Source organism: Raphanus sativus, chromosome 4 (genome assembly GCF_000801105.2).
Source record: "Raphanus sativus cultivar WK10039 chromosome 4, ASM80110v3, whole genome shotgun sequence".
NCBI lineage: Eukaryota > Viridiplantae > Streptophyta > Magnoliopsida > Brassicales > Brassicaceae > Raphanus > Raphanus sativus.
In genome coordinates, this window is record NC_079514.1 from 44,141,254 (window position 1) to 44,161,156 (window position 19,903).

At 33.9% G+C, this 19,903-nt stretch overlaps 1 protein-coding gene across 3 annotated transcripts; it reads left to right on the top strand.

Annotated features, from left to right (window-relative positions):
• The first annotated feature begins 253 nt into the window (after positions 1–253).
• LOC108848859 (probable glucomannan 4-beta-mannosyltransferase 15) lies at positions 254–10,620 on the top strand. 3 transcript variants are annotated; one of them, XM_018622313.2, is made up of 10 exons: positions 254–398; positions 870–1,175; positions 2,000–2,098; positions 5,349–5,601; positions 6,958–7,068; positions 7,163–7,299; positions 7,869–7,982; positions 9,418–9,617; positions 9,712–9,903; positions 10,290–10,620. In XM_018622313.2, the coding sequence occupies exons 1-10, from the start codon at positions 333–335 to the stop codon at positions 10,435–10,437; spliced, it is 1,626 nt and encodes a 541-aa protein (XP_018477815.2). In that variant the 5' UTR covers positions 254–332; the 3' UTR covers positions 10,438–10,620. The 3 variants fall into 3 exon arrangements, with proteins under 3 accessions (XP_018477815.2, XP_018477816.2, XP_018477817.2); XM_018622314.2 differs by having other exon boundaries at positions 7,024–7,068; XM_018622315.2 differs by lacking the exons at positions 254–398; positions 870–1,175 and adding an exon at positions 2,179–2,218 and having other exon boundaries at positions 1,888–2,098.
• Positions 10,621–19,903: the final 9,283 nt, after the last annotated feature.

A 19,903-nucleotide genomic window follows, 5' to 3' on the forward strand; every position in this document is an offset into this window, starting at 1 on the left:
GACCCGACTTGGAACCGACTCGAAAAATTATAGATACCTATATGGGTCCAAATTTCCAGGATACGAAAGATCCGGACCCGAAAAACTCCTGACCCGAACTGATTCGAGGACCCGGATGGCAAGGCCTAGTTTGAGCTTAGACATAATTGTCGTAGTTTTGTTTTTTTTCTCTTGTGCATCTATGTTAGGTACTTAAAATACCAAACATTGTATTCGCACGTTTTAATACTCTTATCGATAAAAGGAGCCAGTTATAAAACAGAATACAATTCATTACCAAAGTAGACAATACAATTAAACAGTCAGTCACTGAATAAAAAAAGAAAAGAGAGATGGTTCTGCTCCTGAAACCTCTCATTTTCCTACACGATTTATCTCTTGCCCTCCTCACGGTAATGGTACGCAAGCATCTCTCTATCTTTGTCTCTCTCGCTCTCTCTTTTTTTTTTGTAACATGCATATACCACCCAAATTTGTAAGCCGATGCATATATATATATATATATATATTGTAACACGTTCCTGCCGCTTTGGTTTTTCAACCATGGTGTTTGGTTTATAAATTGACGTTCAGCAATAAGTAAAGATGTATTTTTCTTAAATCAACTCAACACCTTCAGGTCAAACGAGAAATGAATTAAGTTCTCATTTGGGTTTGACAACTGTACTTAAGACAAATATAATTTTTTAACTTCTATTTTCCCATGTAATCGCAGTTGCAGAAATATCGTTTAAAATAGTCAAAAACGATGACATGTAATGTGAATCTAGTTCTCATTGGAACATAGCTAAAAATTCTCATAAATTTCATACAAATTTTACGCTGAGATTGTTTTATTTTTTTGTTGATATTATTTGTCTATCTCTTAGTTCCACGGAGAAGGTCTTAAAGCATCCGTGGATGGAGTGCGGACAGGCATGTACACTATGTGGAGTTCTACGAGGAGTACACTCATAGTTCCAGTGTTCACGTGTTTAGTGGCTTTGTGTTTGATCATCTCATTCTTAGTTTCCATAGAGAGTGTTTATATGAATCTCGTAATCCTCTACGTCAAGCTGTTTGACCGCAAACCAGAGAAAGTCTACAAATGGGAGAAAATGCAGGAAGATATGGAGCTAGGTCACCAAAACTACCCAGTGGTTCTTATCCAGATCCCAATGTACAACGAACGAGAGGTTCAAAATTTACCAATACCCTTTTGTTTATGATATATATATATATATGCCTATGTAACATGCATTAACTTTTAGGAATCAGGATCAGCGTTTCGGTAAAAAATTAAGATTAAAAATCGACAATGGTGAAAACGTTGGCTCCACCATTTGAGTGGACTACCATAATCTTTCCAAACTGTCTTGTATTTTTCCAAAGATTCTTGATGACTAAGACGACAAAAAATCAGCTGGGACTGTATATAACAGCTAATATTTTGTATATAATTTTATTCAACTAATAGTGAATGTACTAATTTCACATGGTTCAGTATTTTTTTGGGTCGATAAGTTTTTGCCATATATTCTACTGAAAAATTCAGTAAGGTTATTGCAACATATGTTTAAATTCGTAAAAATGTCAGATAACCTATATATTATTTACAAATATTAGGAAAATAGCTATATGATTTATTAACATATATATTCCCGCCTAGAAGCCTATTAGTCCGTCTAGACACTAGAACCTTATTATCAAATGCTTTAGTTGATCATCTAGAAGTTGCTTAATTATCGGTTGTTACTATTTAGATCCAGAATACACCACAAAAATAAAATTCACACGTGATCGATCAGTCATTATCATATATTCTTTTCATAATCTGTCTTTTGTGCAAATAGGTTGAGTCCACTCGTTTCTCTCTAGATATGTTTATATCAACATATACACCCACACTATCTGTTCTCTCATGTCCTTTAGCATATAAGTTGATCGTTTTTACTTTCAAATGTTTTCAATGTGTGATATATTAACTATGTTTTATAACATCTTATTTTTGAATCTGCAGGTATTTGAATTATCTATTGGTGCTGCATGCAGACTAATGTGGCCATCGGATCGACTAATCGTTCAAGTTTTAGACGATTCCACCGATCCAGACATCATGGTTCGTTCTTAATCACCTTCCAACAATTGTCTATATGGTACATCTCATCTATGGGCGATGATCTGGTGTACTTGATATAGGGTACTTCGGGGCTATAATTTGGCATGAGTGTTTCATATGGTGTGTGCTGCACCCAACAACTTTATACTCCTTGGGATTTGCCAGGCTTTAGCTCGGCTCATCTGAGTTAGAAAATAATGCATTCTCAAAATTTGGGAAGAACTCGACGGGATGAGATAGCCCACTTGGTAAGGGCCTTGGGGGCCAATTGTCATGCCCCCGGGTTCGACGCCAGGCGGGGGAACTACTTTTCTGTGTCACCAGCGGTATTGGGTGTTGGACCTTGTCTTTCGCCCAGGTAATACCCTCCCGGGTGAAGTGGATCGCTGCCTGACCGGATCTTGGGGAATGACCCACGAAGTGGGGAACCCCAAGATTATCAAAAAAAAAATAATTGGGAAGAACTAACATATTTTATAATACAAAAGGTATATTTATATTATTATAATATATCACTCGAAGAGATGATAAATAATTTTTAGAAATAAGTTAGAAATAATCGATCTCTATTTTTTTCTCCCTTCCCCAAATCCTTTTCTCCACGCCACCACCTGTAGTGGCCATCGGTGGTCTCTAACTGTCTGTCGCCACCCCAACTTGCTTCTTTTATACAATCTTATCATGTCGAGCTCGACACCCTCGTCCTCTTTGCTTCATAAACTCTAGTTCTTCGTCTAGATAGCGGCCAGAAAAATGGTTTTCGGTGTGTACCCAGTTCCCCCGTGGTGACGACGAGTTCATGGATAGCAGGAATCAGACTTTAAGGTAAGTCTAGTGTAACGCCTCGACCGCCTATAGCTAATGGATAATGGGCCACCCACACCCGCCCTCTCGGCCTTTGGGTCCCATACCGTTCCAACAGTCGGTCTGTTAATTTTTCCAAGGCTCAAAATCATTGTTTACTGACCCTGCAATCACCACCCAACCTATCTCGTGCTTTGGCCTCACTTACACGGTATCGCGAATGACTTCCCGATAGGTCACCCATCCTTTCACTACTCCAGCCCAAGCACGCTTATCTCTGGAATTCTAAACAGATGTGTGAGGGAAAAAGTAAGTCAACTTTGGTGACATAGGTAGCCAAATCAATTTTCTTAATCCTTTTCACATATCACAACTCGGGATGTTACAATTCACCCCTCTCAAAGAACGCATCGTCCTCGTTGCGCCCCACGACAGGTCTCAAGACCCCTCTCAGGTCAGAACTGAGACGGCTCTCTCAGGTCAGAACTGAGACGGCTAACCATCTCTAATACCACTTGTAACACCCCGACCGCTTATAGCTAATGTGTAATGGGCCACCCACACCTGCCCTCTCGGCCTGTGGGCCCCATACCGTTCCAACGGTCGGTCTGTTAATTTTTCCAAGGCTCAAAATCATTGTTTACTGATCCTACAATCACCACCCGACCTTTCTCCATGCTTTGGCCTCAGTTACACGGTATCGCAAATCACTTCCCGATAGGTCATCCATCCTTTCACTACTCCAGCCCAAGCACGCTTAACTCTGGGGTTCTAAACGGATGTGTGACGGAAAAGGTAAGTCAACTTTGGTGACATAGGTAGTAAAATCAATTCTCTTAAGCATTTTCACATATCACAACTCGAGATGTTACACCTAGGTTTTTTACTTCAATTAGATTTGGGTCAGATTTTCCTTGGAGGGTTCGCTGGCGATACAGTGTGTCACTGCCTTTGCTTCTCCAGTCAGATTGCTGACTCTGCTCTAGCTAGAACTTCCAGTCTAGACTTTCGGGCCTGAACCGTAAAGGCGTCGTTGAGATTTTCACCGGGAACTTCTTGTCCTATCAGTTTTTGCAACAGCTGGTGGGTTGTTCTCGGATATTTTTCTCGTGTCTCGAGATAGATCATGAGGTTTTTCGTTTCTCTGCTCTTCTTCTCTTCACCAAAGTTAGGTCCTTTCGCTTCTCTTCCTGATGATGGGGAGCCTCAAGCTCCTCCACTTTTCAAAGTTCCAGAAGGAAGTTGATCCCCTCTACATGCCTTCCCGATGCTTTGAAGCCGTAATTGTTTTATGTGCTTTGCTTGTGTGTCCGGACCTGAGCCATGAGCATTAAACCTCTGCTTCCTTCTGCCAATATTCATGCTATTGCTTTATATTCAGAGCATTAAACTAAATAATAATAAATTAACTTATATTTTGTTTTATTTATAAGTTTTTAAGTAGAAAAATAAATATAATTAAGGTTATTCAAAACAATAATATGTTTTTGTCTCAAGTAAAGAATAGTAAATACAAAAACAAAATTAATAATTTTATAGATATATTTTCTATATGGTTTGTGGTAATTATTAAAAAAATTATAATTATAATATTATTATTAAAATAAAATTAAACAAAAACTCTTAATAATGGACTTTTTTGGTCAACAATAATGGGATACATGTCTAACATTTTTAGTTTGTTAAGGTTATGTTTGTAATTAAGAAATTATGTTATATTATATTTTAAAATATTATAGATATTTCCAATTTTTTATTTATATGGTTTGTTATAAATAAAATTTTAAAATATTAAATTTAAAACAAATCTTATTAATATCATATATATGTAATATTTTTAATATATTAAGGTTATGTTTGTAATTAATTACACTTAAAATTAATATGAGTGCGATACATAGCAAACTGACTTCTCAAAAAATATTATATAGAGTTTTCTTGTACTAGCTAAAAATATCAGGTTTATGGTTTTGTTATGAGGGTTTATCGTTAGCTTTAGATTGCTTTTTAAAACAAAAATTCTAAATTTTGCATAAATTAAAGAAAATTTCTCAAGAATCCCTTGTATAATGGGGGAAAACACATTTCTTTGATGTATGATATTTAACATATACTCCCCTGTTTTTTAAAGATAGATGTTTTAGAAAAATAAATTGTTTCACAAAGATGTATTTTTTATGTTTCCTATACAAAAATTGCAAATTTCAATAAAATTGATTGAATTTATTGAAAGACTATTGGTTAAAATGCATTGGAATTTGATAATTTCTAAAAATGATGTATAGTTAATGTGTTTTCTTAATATGTGTGAAAACACCAAAACATACATCTTTAAAAAAACAGAGGGAATATATATTATCTACATATTAAATTATAGAACATGAATTATACCATTGTTAAATATTATTGAGTCCAGTATTTCCTTTGTTGTGTGGAAAAAAATCAGGAACTGATAAACATGGAGTGTGCAAAATGGGCATCAAGAGACATAAACATAAAATATGAGAGGCGAGACAACCGAAATGGCTATAAAGCTGGAGCTTTGAAACACGGCATGAGGCACAGTTACGTTAAGCAATGCAACTATCTAGTCATCTTTGATGCTGATTTCCAGCCCGAGCCGGATTACCTTCAGCGCACTATCCCGTTTCTTATCCACAATCCTGAGCTCGCTCTCGTCCAAGCCCGGTGGAAATTTGGTATGTACACGTATATATGACAGTAGCAACTACTTAAAATAAAATAAAAAATAGTCAAAAAAAAAGAACTACTAAAACCTTTTGGTACTATTAACTTGATAAGGAAAGAAACAATATGGCGGGTAATTGTTTTATATGCATAAAATTATATGCACATGATCATAGTCTATACTATTATTTGAAAGTAATTTTCGCATTCAAACTCTCACATTAAAAGTTAAACTGGTTAAAATCGATGATATCTTTAACTAATTTATAATTATTTTTATTCATATTTTATATAACTAGATTTAATCGTAAATTAATTATAATAAACATTGCTCAAAAGTGAAAATGCTATTTCCTAATTATTTTGTTTTCTGAATTGTTGGATAATAGTGGTGCACACATAAAACATACGAGTTTCTTCTTATACTTATTATTACATGCATTTTAAACATCAGGGGAATTTATAGAATTATGAGAACACAACCATATATCAAACATTCTACGTTTTGAAATAAAATAAAAATGTGAATCTTCATATTCTTTTAGTTTGTATCTATTTAAACCAACATATGTATTAAACTTCAAATAAGGTTTGAAAATATGAACAGAATAATATAAATAAATAAAAATAAAATTTATGATTAATTTAGAAAAAAATCTAAAAAGAAAAGTGATTTGAATTGAAATACTCTTGGAATAATGATAAATTTTCTTGGTTTGCTCAATGAATACATATGCAAAATTATCTTATTATTTTATAAACTGTATTTATTATAAAATAGGTAATAATAATATATTTATTATAATAGATCTATAGATTTATTATTAATGATAAACCTTAGTATTCATGATAATTATTATGGCTAGGTTAGCCAAATAACCTTCAAACGTCCTTTTTCTTTCTTTTGGCAAACTTTTAGTATAATTAATCAATTATATAAAGTATAGATAAACATAATTATTTTGTTCTCCCCACTGCTAAGAAAGACAATCACATGTTGTTTTGTTTCCTCTATGTTACACGTATTTATTATCAGAATATCAAATTTTACAGAATTTGCAAAGAAGAACAAAATCTTATGTTTTATGTGTGCACCACCACGATTATTCAAAGATTTAGAAAACAAAATAATTAGGAAAACACGTTTTCACTTTTTAGTAATGTTTATTATTAAATAATTTATGATTAACTCTAGTTAAATAAAATATGAACAAACATATTATTCATAAAATGTAGTAGTTCGAAAAAATGTAGTAGTTCGAAAACGGAAAGTGAATTCGCAAATAAAAATATAGATTTTACCGGTGAAATTTAAGATAAACCTTGACATGAATGAAGTTCGTGATATGCATGATTCGTTCATTCAGTGAACGCGAACACATGTTTGTTGACAAGGATGCAAGAAATGTCTCTCAACTACCATTTCATGGCAGAGCAACAATCTGGATCCACCAGACATGCTTTCTTCGGCTTTAATGGTAAATAAAGCCGTACCCAAAATCAATTTTGCTTTAAATATATTTTTTGGTGTAATGGTTAAAATACATTGTACAATGGTATCTGTATATGCAGGAACGGCGGGAGTATGGAGAATTGCAGCGATGGAAGAAGCCGGAGGATGGAAAGACCGGACGACCGTAGAGGACATGGACTTGGCAGTTCGTGTTGGTCTTCTCGGTTGGAAGTTTGTTTTCATAAATGATGTCGAGGTACTTTATTTTCTCTCTTTTAAGTTATATGGTTCCAATATTTTATTTTTTTAACCACATATCATTGCAATATTTCTATGGAATTTTTTGACAAAACAATTTTTTTTACTAGAATGCATTTGTTTTTTTTTTTTTTTTTTGATCACAAACAAATAGAATGCATTTGTTTTACACGCCAATTTTTGGTGTTTATAGTTGTGCGTTTACATGTTCACAAATTTTATACAACATTGAATATTTTAAAACAAAACATTATAAGTCTTGCTTAAAATATCCATGGACAATTTCAAATGCTAATACATTTCAGATAAATATTGAAATAGAATAACAGCTGAATAATGACACTGTGGAATCAATGAAACAAGGAAAACTCAGATGCTGAATAGATTTTTTTTTCCTTTGAAAAATATGCTGAATAGATTTTTAAATTTAGTTTTGTTATAAACGCTAAAAAATTACTCGTTAGTAGACGATTAAGTTTTATTTATATAATTATATTGTGTATTTGCAATATGGCTATCTAAATAAAATGTTTAGTCATTGTAAAATAAAAATAATTGCGATTGTAGGTGAAAAGCGAGCTACCAAGCCAATTCAAGGCCTTTAGATTCCAGCAACATCGGTGGTCTTGTGGTCCAGCTAATCTATTCCGGAAAATGACGATAGAAATTATTCACAACCAGGTTTTTGCAACTTACGTTAATTTATTTTTGGGGGTACATTTTTGGCAGAAGTCCCGATTACCTTTTGTGTTTTGGTTACTTAGACCGTGTACAATGGGCTAGTTGAATCTGATATTCAACTGTTGAATAGTTCCAATGGTGATGTTGAAAATGAGAAAAAGTATATGTAGATTCATCGAAGTTGAATGAATTCAACTGGTTGAATATTTAAAAATTTGGATTTACACTGATTAAATCGTTTTTTTCAAATTCATCCCAATTATTCAAATGAATATAGTATCAAATAAATCTTTTTAAAAAGAAAATTTGTATCAAAATCTATTATTTTTTTGATCTATATATAGAAATTTGGTTTATTTAATTTGGACATATAATTTTTAATATAATATTGATATTATTCAACAATGCCTTTATAATATTTATAATAATTGTATGTTAAATAGATTAATTTTTTTATAATTTATAATTAAAACATAAAAAAATAAGAATTATTTTTTATTTATTTTAATTTTATATAATAATTATTATTCATATATATTTACATATAAAAACAAAAAAATGAAATAAAAGGTAGAATTGATTTGTTAAGTTTTTTTTAAAAAAAATTGAAATATATGAATGTTAAATGATTATGTGGCAGCGAAAGGTGTGATGCCAAATGTAAAAAGTGAAAAAAATAGGCGTTGATGATTTATCCATTGTAGATAGTCGTAGTGGGAAAAAAATAAACAAATAACTATATACTAGATGTGACTGGTATAAATTTGAGAGGGAAAAAAATAAACAAATAACTATATACTAGATGTGACTGGTATAAATTTGAGAGGACAATATTCTCTTTCAGTGCAAGTGGGCGTAGTACACGCATAAGCGTTAATAAATTTATTTTATCAACAATATAGTATATAATATTATTTTATTTTGGGTGTAGAAATAGAACGATTTATGTAAATATAAAATATAACAAATTTTACATGACAGAGAAATTACATTTATATTTTATATTTATTAAATAGAATAGAACAAAACTAAATGATATCTATTTTTTTTGACAGCAAACATCTATTATATTACTCAAACTTGAGGTAGTTTCGGTAACCAGATCGGAATAGAACAACTAATAAAAAATAACTCTTTCTAAAAGGATATAGATGTCTTAGCTAAAAAATCTGAAAACTGATTGCATAAATATATGATATAGTATATACTTAAAACTTAGTTGGAAGAAGAAACTAAACTATAATACATAAATATATGATATAGTATATACTTAAAACTTAGTTTATGTAATCCTAATAAAATTTATAAAAATACATGTCTGTTTTTTATATTTTCAAAACATGGTATGTGTAGATAGATTTTGACACTTAAAACTGGTGTTATATGAGCCTAACCTTAGAGTGAGTCTTGCTAACTAAGACTGATGATACAACAGAGAGTGAAGATCTGGAAGAAATTTTATGTGATCTACAGCTTCTTTTTCCTAAGGAAGATCATAATCCATTCCTTCACTTTCTTCTTCTACTGTGTCATTCTTCCTACAAGTGTATTTGTTCCCGAAGTCAAAATTCCAAATTGGGCAACTATATACGTTCCTTCTGTAATCACCCTTCTTAGTGCCATTGCCACTCCGAGGTTAGTACTATCTCTTACGACCACCACATTTATTCACTCTATATATTACTTTCAGTTACCTTTTTTACAATAAATTATCGGTATATTCCCACAGATCATTCTACCTCGTGATTTTTTGGGTCTTATTCGAAAATGTAATGGCTATGCACCGGACCAAGGGAACACTCATTGGTTTATTTGAAGGTGGAAGAGTTAATGAATGGGTTGTCACCGAGAAATTAGGAGATACTCTTGCCACTGATCTACTCCCTCAGTTGCGAAAGCCTCGCTACGGATTTCTCGAAAGGTAAATCAATCAAGACAAAAAAAAAGATTTTATTAGTTTACTTAAATTCTCACATAATTATCTTCTAATTGTTAATGTTCGCAATGGATTAGCAACCTCTTAAGTTTATTCGGGAGGTGCCATCCACATGCTTGATGCCGGTAAAACAAAATTATTGAACAATTAGATAAAAGGCTTAATTTAAAATTTAAAACAATAATTACCCCAAAATTAAGAAAGTGCACCAACTTGTGGGGTTTAGAGTTTTGTTTTTGAGGTTTAGAATGTGACTTAGAGTTCAGATTTTAGTGTTAAATGGTTAAAGTTCGGTTTTCGATTATAGTTTACATTTTTAGAATTGTTTACATTTTTATTAACAAATATGGTGTCTTTTGTGTCGTTTGCAGAGTAAATTCAAAGGAGATGGTCATGGGTATATACATATTATGTTGTGCATGCTATGACTTTTTCTTCGGAAACGCATTTTTATATCTATATCTCTTGATGCAAAGCGCTGCCTTTCTCATCTCCGGAGTTGGTTTTGTTGGAACATAAGGTGTCAGATTTGGAAATATTGAGACACCTAGACATTCAGTTAAGAACGAACTTGATAGTCATTATCATGTTGATATATGTGTATTACTGTGAAAAATATATGTGTATTAATTTGTCTAAAATGATGATGATGATAATGTATAATATTATTATTTGGTTCAACAACATTTTAAAGTTCCAACTGATGACTATATCAAAATAAACAATAGAATGAATGAAAAATAAATGAAGTGAATTAAATAAAAGAATAAACAAAAGTGAAGAATAAATATGAATTTTCGTGAATAATATTCATAGTGACTAATGATGATTATAAGAATGATTTTTTAAAATAACAATAATTTTTAAACTTAAAGTGATTTTGTTTTTTAATACATATATATAATTTTTTCTTCATTTCTTATTTTCAATTTTCATAAGAAAAATATTAGTTATATATTTCATTCAAAAGAATTAATTTGGGGGTAACTATATGGAAAGAAAATGTTTGAATTAGGTATGGGCATTCATGTGTTCAATCGAGTTCGAGTCATAGTTAAAATTCGGGTTCAGATATTTGGAGCAATAGTTTTACAAACCAAAATATTAGGAAAAATAGCTACTATTGAGGGAATATATATATATATATATATATATATATATATATATATATATATATATATATATAGGTATTTTTGGGTTTTAAATATGCTTAGACAAAAAAAAAATTAGATTTCGTTCTACAGACTGCATATTTTACGTTCTAAGTAAAATAGCTAGTGGAAATCAAAATCCATGTTTGTTAGTGAATCTACATCGATTAGAATAAATGCATGACTGGTTTTTCCGCTATCACCTGCAAACACAGTTTTTGCAGTTGGTATCGGTTGTTGGCGTTTTGAAGTAATCACAGAAAATGTTATAAATCGCTATAAATCTCTTAAAATCAAAAGCTGGTTCCAGCAAGTGATTCCGGTTGCGGGATGGAAATTTTTTTCTTTAAAAAAAACAAAAAAAAAACTAAAAATATTCAATAAAATTTTAAATCGAAATAATATAAATTGTAAAATGCATACATATTATATTTTAATTTATATTATAAAACTTAAAAACAAAATGTTTTCTATAATTTTTAAAAAGTCAATAATATGATTTTACAAATATAATTTCATATTTATTATAATATTATAATTATATAAAATGTAAATATTTTTAATTTATTATTAAAAGCTGTTACATTGGGTAGTTACAAGTCATAAAAAGTCATGTAAACGCACCAATTTCTAACCTCTGTATTAATAGTAAAAATCTCTAAAAAATGTCTAAAACCGCAACCACCCCCATCTACGAACTCCCGTAACCGCTGAATTTCAACCATTCACACCCTAAGTACTCTACCTAAATCACAGTTATCTAAATATTTTTGGACTACACATTATGCACTTAATATATCACTCTAAATTTTGTAGAATAAACAAGGGTTTTTTTGCAAATATAACTCAAAACTCAAAGTCAAACACAAAACTAACCCATGACTTTTTTGTAACTTTTATTTGCCCTATTCATCCCAAAAGTTTGGATTATTCACGAAAATACGATTACTTTTTGTTTTTAAAAATGAGTATTTTACTCTATCATCCTCATCGTCATCAAATATTATAATATTGTCATTGCCATCAATACACCAACCACCATGAACAATTACTTTGAAGCTCTTAATGCACCTAAAAAATCGATTTTCGATCCTCATATCTCATTTCTGATGCTCAAAACTACATCTCTTTCACTTTTTCTCTATATTCATCCAAAAAAGAATCCAAGATTTTTATTATAAACTTTGTAAGGTTCAAACTCATGATTCTTGGTCATTAACAAGTGGATATGTTTCGTGGTGAAGTTTTGTGTGTTAGAAGAAACTAATTAAGTTATCTCACTGGTTGAAAGAGTTTTTTTTCAGATATGTTCGTTAGAAGACTTCCGTGTAAATCTTCAGGTCGTATAAGACTTATGCGTAAGTCTTCTGGTCAATAAAGATGTTACTTTTGCAATTGACTATATGTGTGTTTTCTAAAGACGACTTTTCTGGAAGTCTTCCAACTTTTCTTTTTTAATAAAAAAATCTCGAAAATATCAGAGAAGACTTTCTGGTAGTCTTCTAGGATAAACATGTTAGTTTTGCAATTGACTGGATTGTGTCAGAAACTCGACATTCTCTAGACGATTTAAACGAAAATTTTCCGTCAGAAGACTTCCATGTAAGTCTTCCAAACTCTCGGTGGAAGTCTTCTCACTGTCGGTGAAAGTCATCTCAGGTTACTTTGGCAATTGAAAAATAAAAACAAAATATTTTATTTTAACTAGACGACTTCCATGTAAGTCTTCTGGGAGACGACTTACCCACAAGTCTTCTAGAATTTTATTCAGAGATTCTGGTCAAACCTTGGTTATCACAAAATACTTCCATATAAGTCGTATGCCGGAAGACTTACGTGAAAGTCATCTAATTGAAATTAAACATTTAAATTTTATTTTTCAATTGCAAAGGTAACCTGAGACAACTTATATGGAAGTCGTCTAATTAAATGTAATATTCAAATTTTATTTTCTGGTGGAAGACTTCCATATAAGTCTTCTAGAAAAAGTCAAAATTTTGACACAATTCTTTCAATTATAAAACTATCATGTTTATCATAGAAGACATACTGAGAAGTCTTCTCTGGTATTTTTGATTTTTTTTTCAAAAACAAAAATTAGTCAATATTTACAAATGAAAACTTCCAAAGAAGTCTGTTGTAGAGTAGACTTCTCTGGAAGTCTTCCTTTGTAAATTTTCAATTGTAAAAATGACCTAGGTGAAAAACTTCGTAGAAGTCTTCTTGACAAATTTTGTGGAAGTCTTCTACGTCAAAGTTTAATAAACTTTTATTTTTCTCTAAAACTTTAAAGACTTTTTAACATTTTCTTGTTATTGGCAATATGATTCGTAAATTTCTAAAGTCTTGTGTAATTGGTGTGGTGATTTTATAATTCTTTACAAATCTTTTGTTATTGGTGTGATGATTTTATAACTCAATTTAAAATCTTTTGCTACTCAAAAGGTTGTGTATTCTTTGATTTTGTAGTTCTATCAAATTATAGTATTATTAGAACAATGATTCTTTATATTTTAACTCATGAATCATGACTTTCAAAATAATAGTGTTAACCCTTTTATTCTCAAAATTGAGATGTAAAAAAACCTCTTTATGAAATAGGTATGTATCATATGTGAGAGAGATTGTTTTTGAAGTTCACTTTTCAAAGACAAACAATATATAATAACATGATCCAGAATTTTGATGTCAAACGACAACACATCAAAATGACAAATAATATAAAATAGAAAGCTATAAAATATATTCTAATGTTAAACGACAACACACAGTGGAAACACCATAGCATAATTATTAAGGTTTAAAGGCTTCTATATCCAGGTCTGGGGTTTGACTCCCAGACTATGCAATTTATTGCATATTATCTTAAATCCAAGTTTCAATTCCCGGAGAGAACGTGATTTATTAGGAAACTATACAGATTATGGAAGGAAAGATTACAGACAACTATGCAGATTATGGAAGGAAGGATTACAAGGGATTTTCAATATGGTGCAAGTAAATCTGGTCAGACGTGGATCTTCATAGGACGGCTCAGATGATGCAGTTAGGTGTAGATCTTCATAAGACATGTAGTATTGTCGGTTGTCAAATCGTCTATATAATCTTTCTAATAATTGTAATATCATAATAAATCAGCGTTAAAAAAATGACAACACACCAAAATGACAAATCCAAAAAGATAACATGAAAGTGAATTACAAATTATTCAAATTCAAAACTAAAGCATTGAAATCATTTTATTGATATATTTCACCCAAAAAAACAAAAGAGAGAGCGACAATGACGACTGCGACTGTGTAGGGTTTTGATGGCTTCGCGTTTGTGGTAGTCAAAGGATTAACAAGAGGCGCTTTTGGTTAGATCTCCAACACTTTATCGTTTCTGGAGAGGTATGGCTAAGAAAGGAGTTAGCTTTAGGAGGAGATCTTCCAGATCTCTGTGAAATCGATATGGCAATATACGGAGAATCCATTGAATCTTCAGATCGGATGGGTCTACCGAATTTTGGGCTTTCAATCGGTCAATCCTGGGGAAATAGTGGCAAAACCTTTAGTAGTATTTGGACCCACTGTGGATTTACCTAAGGCGTATTGCTGGAAAGTTCGCTGCCCAACAAAAATTAAGCATTTTTATGGCAGCTAGTGTTAGGGTGTATATCCGTGAAAAAGAATTTAAACGCGAGAAGGCTGTCTGGGGATATAAATTGTGATATATGAGGAATCGATAATGTGTTTTTTGAATTCCCTCCAGCGCGTCAGGTTTGGGCACTATCCCAGATTCTATCTAACACAACAATTTTCCCCACCGAATCCCTTTTCACAAATATGGATTTTTTTTTTTTGAAAGAATGTTAAATTTATTCATCAAAAAAACCTTTTTACATCATAACATAATGCTACCTTATGCTATAAAATTTCTCCAAATTATACCCTCCAAAACCTTTTTAAACTCTAGTACTAAACCAAACTTGTAATGCTTCCTCCATCCCTTTTACTCCCTTCATTAGACTCAGTTTATTTCTCACTCCCTTGTCAATCATTTTCTTCAAAACCATTGTTGGAATCAGCTTCTCCCCATGTCTCACTCTGTTTCTCATGCCCCATAAAGCATACATGGATGCTTGAAAAGCATAGCGAAAACAGAATAACTTCTTCTTCTCCATACCCCCTCTCACTGCAACATGTACAATACTCGGCCAGGAGTTTGTAAAAGAGCTCGCCATAATACCTTTCACCAAGAACTCCCAAATCTGCTTTGAGTAATCACACTCAAAGAAGAGGTGATCTCTATTCTCCTGAGCAGTTCGACAGAGTACACACGTAGCATCAACTCCATGGTTCCAAACTGCAATCCTATCCATATTTGAGAGCCGATTCAGATTAGCCAACCACATCGTAAAAGCATATTTGGGCGTTGCTGGGGGAAACCAAACACACTTAAACCAATCACACTTCTCTTTTCTTTCTCTTATCATCATCCAAGTCTCTGATGTTGAGAACTCATTTTTGAACCCAGCTTCTCTTCTCCATTGGCTTACATCTTCCTCTCTTTCACAGTAGGTATTTTTTAGTGCCCTCATTTCCTCCTCTATACTCACTCTGTGTCTTCTTCTCCTACGCTCACACAGAATAGCTTTTTCTACCGATGCTTCACGACAAATACCCATATCAATAAATCTTCTATCTCCCAATAAGTCATATAAGACTCCTCTTTGCGACCACTTATCGAACCAGAAGGAGGTGTGGCGGCCATTTCCAATCTTTTTTCTATAAAAGTGCTTTGCAACTTCTCTTAGCTTCAATAGCTTCCTCCACATCCAAGACCCAAGTTGGGAATCCATTTTTATTTCCCAGAAACTCTTACCCTTCAACACATAAGCTTTCAACCATTTACTCCACAAAGAATTTCCAGTTAGAACTCTCCAAATAAGCTTAAGTCCACAAACCTTATTCACTTCTTTAAGCATTCTGAGACCCAATCCCCCTTCACTTTTCTCCTTGCAGACATCATTCCAGGCGACTTTTGCGTTCGCAATTTTCAGATTTGGACCAGTCCAAAGAAAAGCTGAGCAGAGTTGCTCTATCTCTTTTAAGCACTGACTCGGTAATCTGAATGCATCAGACCAGAAGTTCACAATACTCATGATGACTGCTTTTATCAATTGCAATCTTCCTGCATATGATAAAAGTCTACAAGTCCAGGAGTTTATTTTGCTTCTGATTTTCTCCACCAACGGCTGATAGTCTGCCCTTTTCATCCCTTGAGTTAGTAAAGGTAAGCCCAAGTATCTCACTGGTAATGTGCCTTCAGCAAAAAGGAAGTTTGACAATATCTGGCTTCTCTCTTTATCTGAAACCCCTGCCATATAGATTGTGGACTTCTCAAGACTTATTTTTAAACCCGACCACGCTGCAAACTCATCAAACACTGCCAACGCCCCTTCAACCGATCTTTTCGTGCCTTCAACAAACACCATTAGGTCATCCGCGAAGCACAAGTGAGTGAGGCTAAGAGATTTACAATGAGGGTGATAGTTGAATTTCTTTTCCACTACTGCTCTGTCTATCTTCTTAGACAAAATGTCCATACATAAGACAAAGAGATAGGGTGAAAGTGAGCAGCCTTGACTCAATCCCCTGGCACTTTGGAAGTAACCAGCAAGGTCTCCATTTACTTGAACTGAGAAAGAGGGACTGGTTTGATGCACAGCTTGATCCAGTGTATAAATCTTGCAGGAAAACCCAGCGCTTCTAGTCCATTTAAAACCATATCCCACTGCACAGAATCAAATGCTTTGGAGATATCTATCTTCATCACACACCTTGAAGATATTGAGTCTTTATGATCCTCCTTTACCATTTCTGAAGCTAGAAGCACGTTCTCCATAAGCAGTCGCCCTTTGATAAACGCAGACTGATTCTCACTAATGATTTCCGGTAGAAGCTGCTTTAACCGGTTGGCCAAGATTTTTGAGACGACCTTATACAAGACATTACAGCATGCAATCGGTCTAAAATCCCTCATCTCCATGGAATCAAACTTCTTTGGAATCAAAGCTAGAATTGTAGAGTTCACACCTTTGGGGAGGAAACCGAACTTGAACACCGACTGTATTGCAATGATAAAATCATGTCCCAGTATAGGCCAAGTGATTTTAAAAAACTCACTTGTGAATCCATCAGGTCCTCGAGATTTGCAGTTTGGCATCGCAAATAGCACCTTTTGAATTTCTTCTGCTGTAACCTCAGCTTCCAGCATTGCACAATCCGCTGGTGAAATCAAAACTCCAATATGTCACTAAGATCTTCCACAGTCACACCAGTATACTCTTCAGGCCTCAGATTCATTAGAGTAGAGAAGAACCTTTCCACCTCCTTCTTAATATCTAGGTGTTTAGTGACTACATTTCCATCCACATCTCTTACTTCTTTGATCAGATTCTGAGCTTGTCGAACTCTAATGGCATTGTGAAATGCCTTATTGTTTTGATCTCCAACATCCAGCCAATGGAGCTTTGCACGCTGCTTAAGAACCTCCTCTTCAAGGGTTGCAACATGTAGCCATTTCTCATATGCCTCAGCTTCTTCCTTAGCAGCGCTTTCACTCGGATTTTTTAGAGTTAAACTTTGTTTCTCACACAACAACTCATGAGTCTCCTTCACTCTTTTTGTCAGATTACCTAGCCCCTCTCTCCCCAACTCCCTGATCATTGGCTTCAAACTTTTTAACTTCTTCGATAATCTAAATAGAGCCGATGTGGAATGGAACCTCAGTAGAAGACCAAAACTCCTTGATCATTGGCAAGAAGCCTTGAAGCTTACCAATTGCATTTACAAACTTAAATGGCCTCCTTATCTTCTCCGGAGGTGGCATCAGTTGAATCTTGCAACGCATATGATCCGAACACCCTCCTGATTCAAAAGTAGAGTACGCATTTGGGAACCGAACACTCACTTCCTTACTTATCAGCACCCTATCAAGTTTCTTGCAAATAATACCCTCATCTTGTTTATTGCTCCATGTAAACTTCGGCCCTTGGTATCCAAAATCAGAAAGCTGACAGTTTAAAACCACTTGTTGAAAATCCCTCATCCCTCTTGGTAGATTATCCAAACTGGAGAACTTCGAATTCTCTTCTTCATCTAGTATTTCGTTGAAATCACCCATTATCACCCAAGCTTTATCCTTAAACATTGCAGACTTGTAGTGATTCTCTAGATCCTCTCACAATTCCTTTCTTTCCTCAACTTGATTCTTAGCATAAACACACGTACAAAGAATCTCCTCTTTCTTCTCCAACTCCACCAAACAAGTAATCAGTTGGTCAGACTTGTAAACTGGAGTAACTCTAACTGAATCTCTCCACATTACCCAAATTCTTCCTCCTTGACTGCAATCATAATTTGTCATCGCAGTCCACTCTTTGAAAACCTCCTTTAAAATTCTCTCCGCCTTTTTTTCTTTAACCCTTGTCTCAAGTACACACCCAAACTTCATCTCCTTATTACTGATCCGCTCCTTGACAACATAATGTTTTAAAGTTTTGTTGAAACCTCTTACATTCCAGAAGAAGCACGCCATATTAATTTTTTTTTGCGAGAAGGCCTTGTGCTCTTGCTTGGATTTGCATCCATAGCTTTAGGCTTCGGACCCCTTCTTGCCCCTTTCTGAATTCCTGTTTTACTTCTAGCTTTATCTTGCTGAGCTAGAATATCTTCTTCTAACTGATCTTCTTCTGATTCTCTTATTTCATTCATCACCCGTACTTCCTCTTCTTCATTATCATGATCCTCTCCTAGTATCTCTCCTTCCTCATTTTCACCAGATACATCCGTACTAAGCACTGAGTACTTAGAGTCTGAGATTTGAATATCAATAACATTTTCCTGCGACAAGTGTGATCTTCCTGCTTTCGCTGGCGAGACCAGTGACCAGTTTAACCCATTTCCTTCTTCACTTTTCTCATTTTCTGCACCCTTCTTCTCTGGTGTTTCTTGAACCCTCTGCTCCTTTTTCTTCTTATCTTTCCCATTCATAGCACAAACTCTCTCTGTGTGTCCCCATTTACTACACTTCGAGCACTTAGCTGGTAACCATGGGTAGTGAAACTCCACTGTAAACTCCTTGCCTCCTTTTTCAAAATCTATCTCCTTCGGTAAGCTTTTTGTTATATCGACGTTCACAAAAACCTTAGCCACCTCCAGGTTAGTGCACGCGATCGTCTCAGGGTGTAATCTATCAGGGAATCCCACTGTACTAGTCATGAAACTAATACCTTCCCAGGAGTACATGTGTAGAGGTACTTTACGCAGATGCACCCACATTGGAATTGAATCCTCTTCCTGCTTCTCCTCCTCTATCTTAGGAGCCCATTTCGTCACCACCATGAGGACCCCCGCGATGTTCCACATGCCTCGCTTAAGAATTTTTTCACGAGCTTTAGGATTCGAGATTCTAAATCTCATCGTTCTCGCATTAACCTCATAGACATCAACCTTCGATTCCAACTCTCCATATCGCCAAATCTTGTTCACAACCATATGGACTTTCGCCATGTGAGGCGCAAGATCCAGAAACTTTCCTACAACAAATTAATCCCAAAGTGGTGTTGAATCAATCAGAACCTCATCTGGTATCGTCACCTTGTGTTTCCCTTCCTGAGTTGAGATCTCGACATCGTATTTCTTCAAAACTTTTCTTATCCTTCGCAGCCTTAATCCAACTCAGATCCTTCAGATTCATCTCTTCCTGCTTCTCCTCCTGATCGCTCTTCACTCCTTCACGACTTTCCGATCTTTCCACCGGGAGATTCCCCGGCGGATTAGCCTCAT

What these genes read in the sequence shown, in the direction of transcription:
- LOC108848859 (XM_018622313.2), top strand. Translation starts at nt 333, where the DNA reads ATGGTTCTGCTCCTGAAACCTCTCATTTTCCTACACGATTTATCTCTT. An exon ending in TTGCCCTCCTCACGGTAATG is followed by an intron (nt 399 to 869) that starts GTACGCAAGCAT and finishes TCTATCTCTTAG; the next exon opens with TTCCACGGAGAAGGTCTTAA. An exon ending in CCACCGATCCAGACATCATG is followed by an intron (nt 2,099 to 5,348) that starts GTTCGTTCTTAA and finishes GAAAAAAATCAG; the next exon opens with GAACTGATAAACATGGAGTG.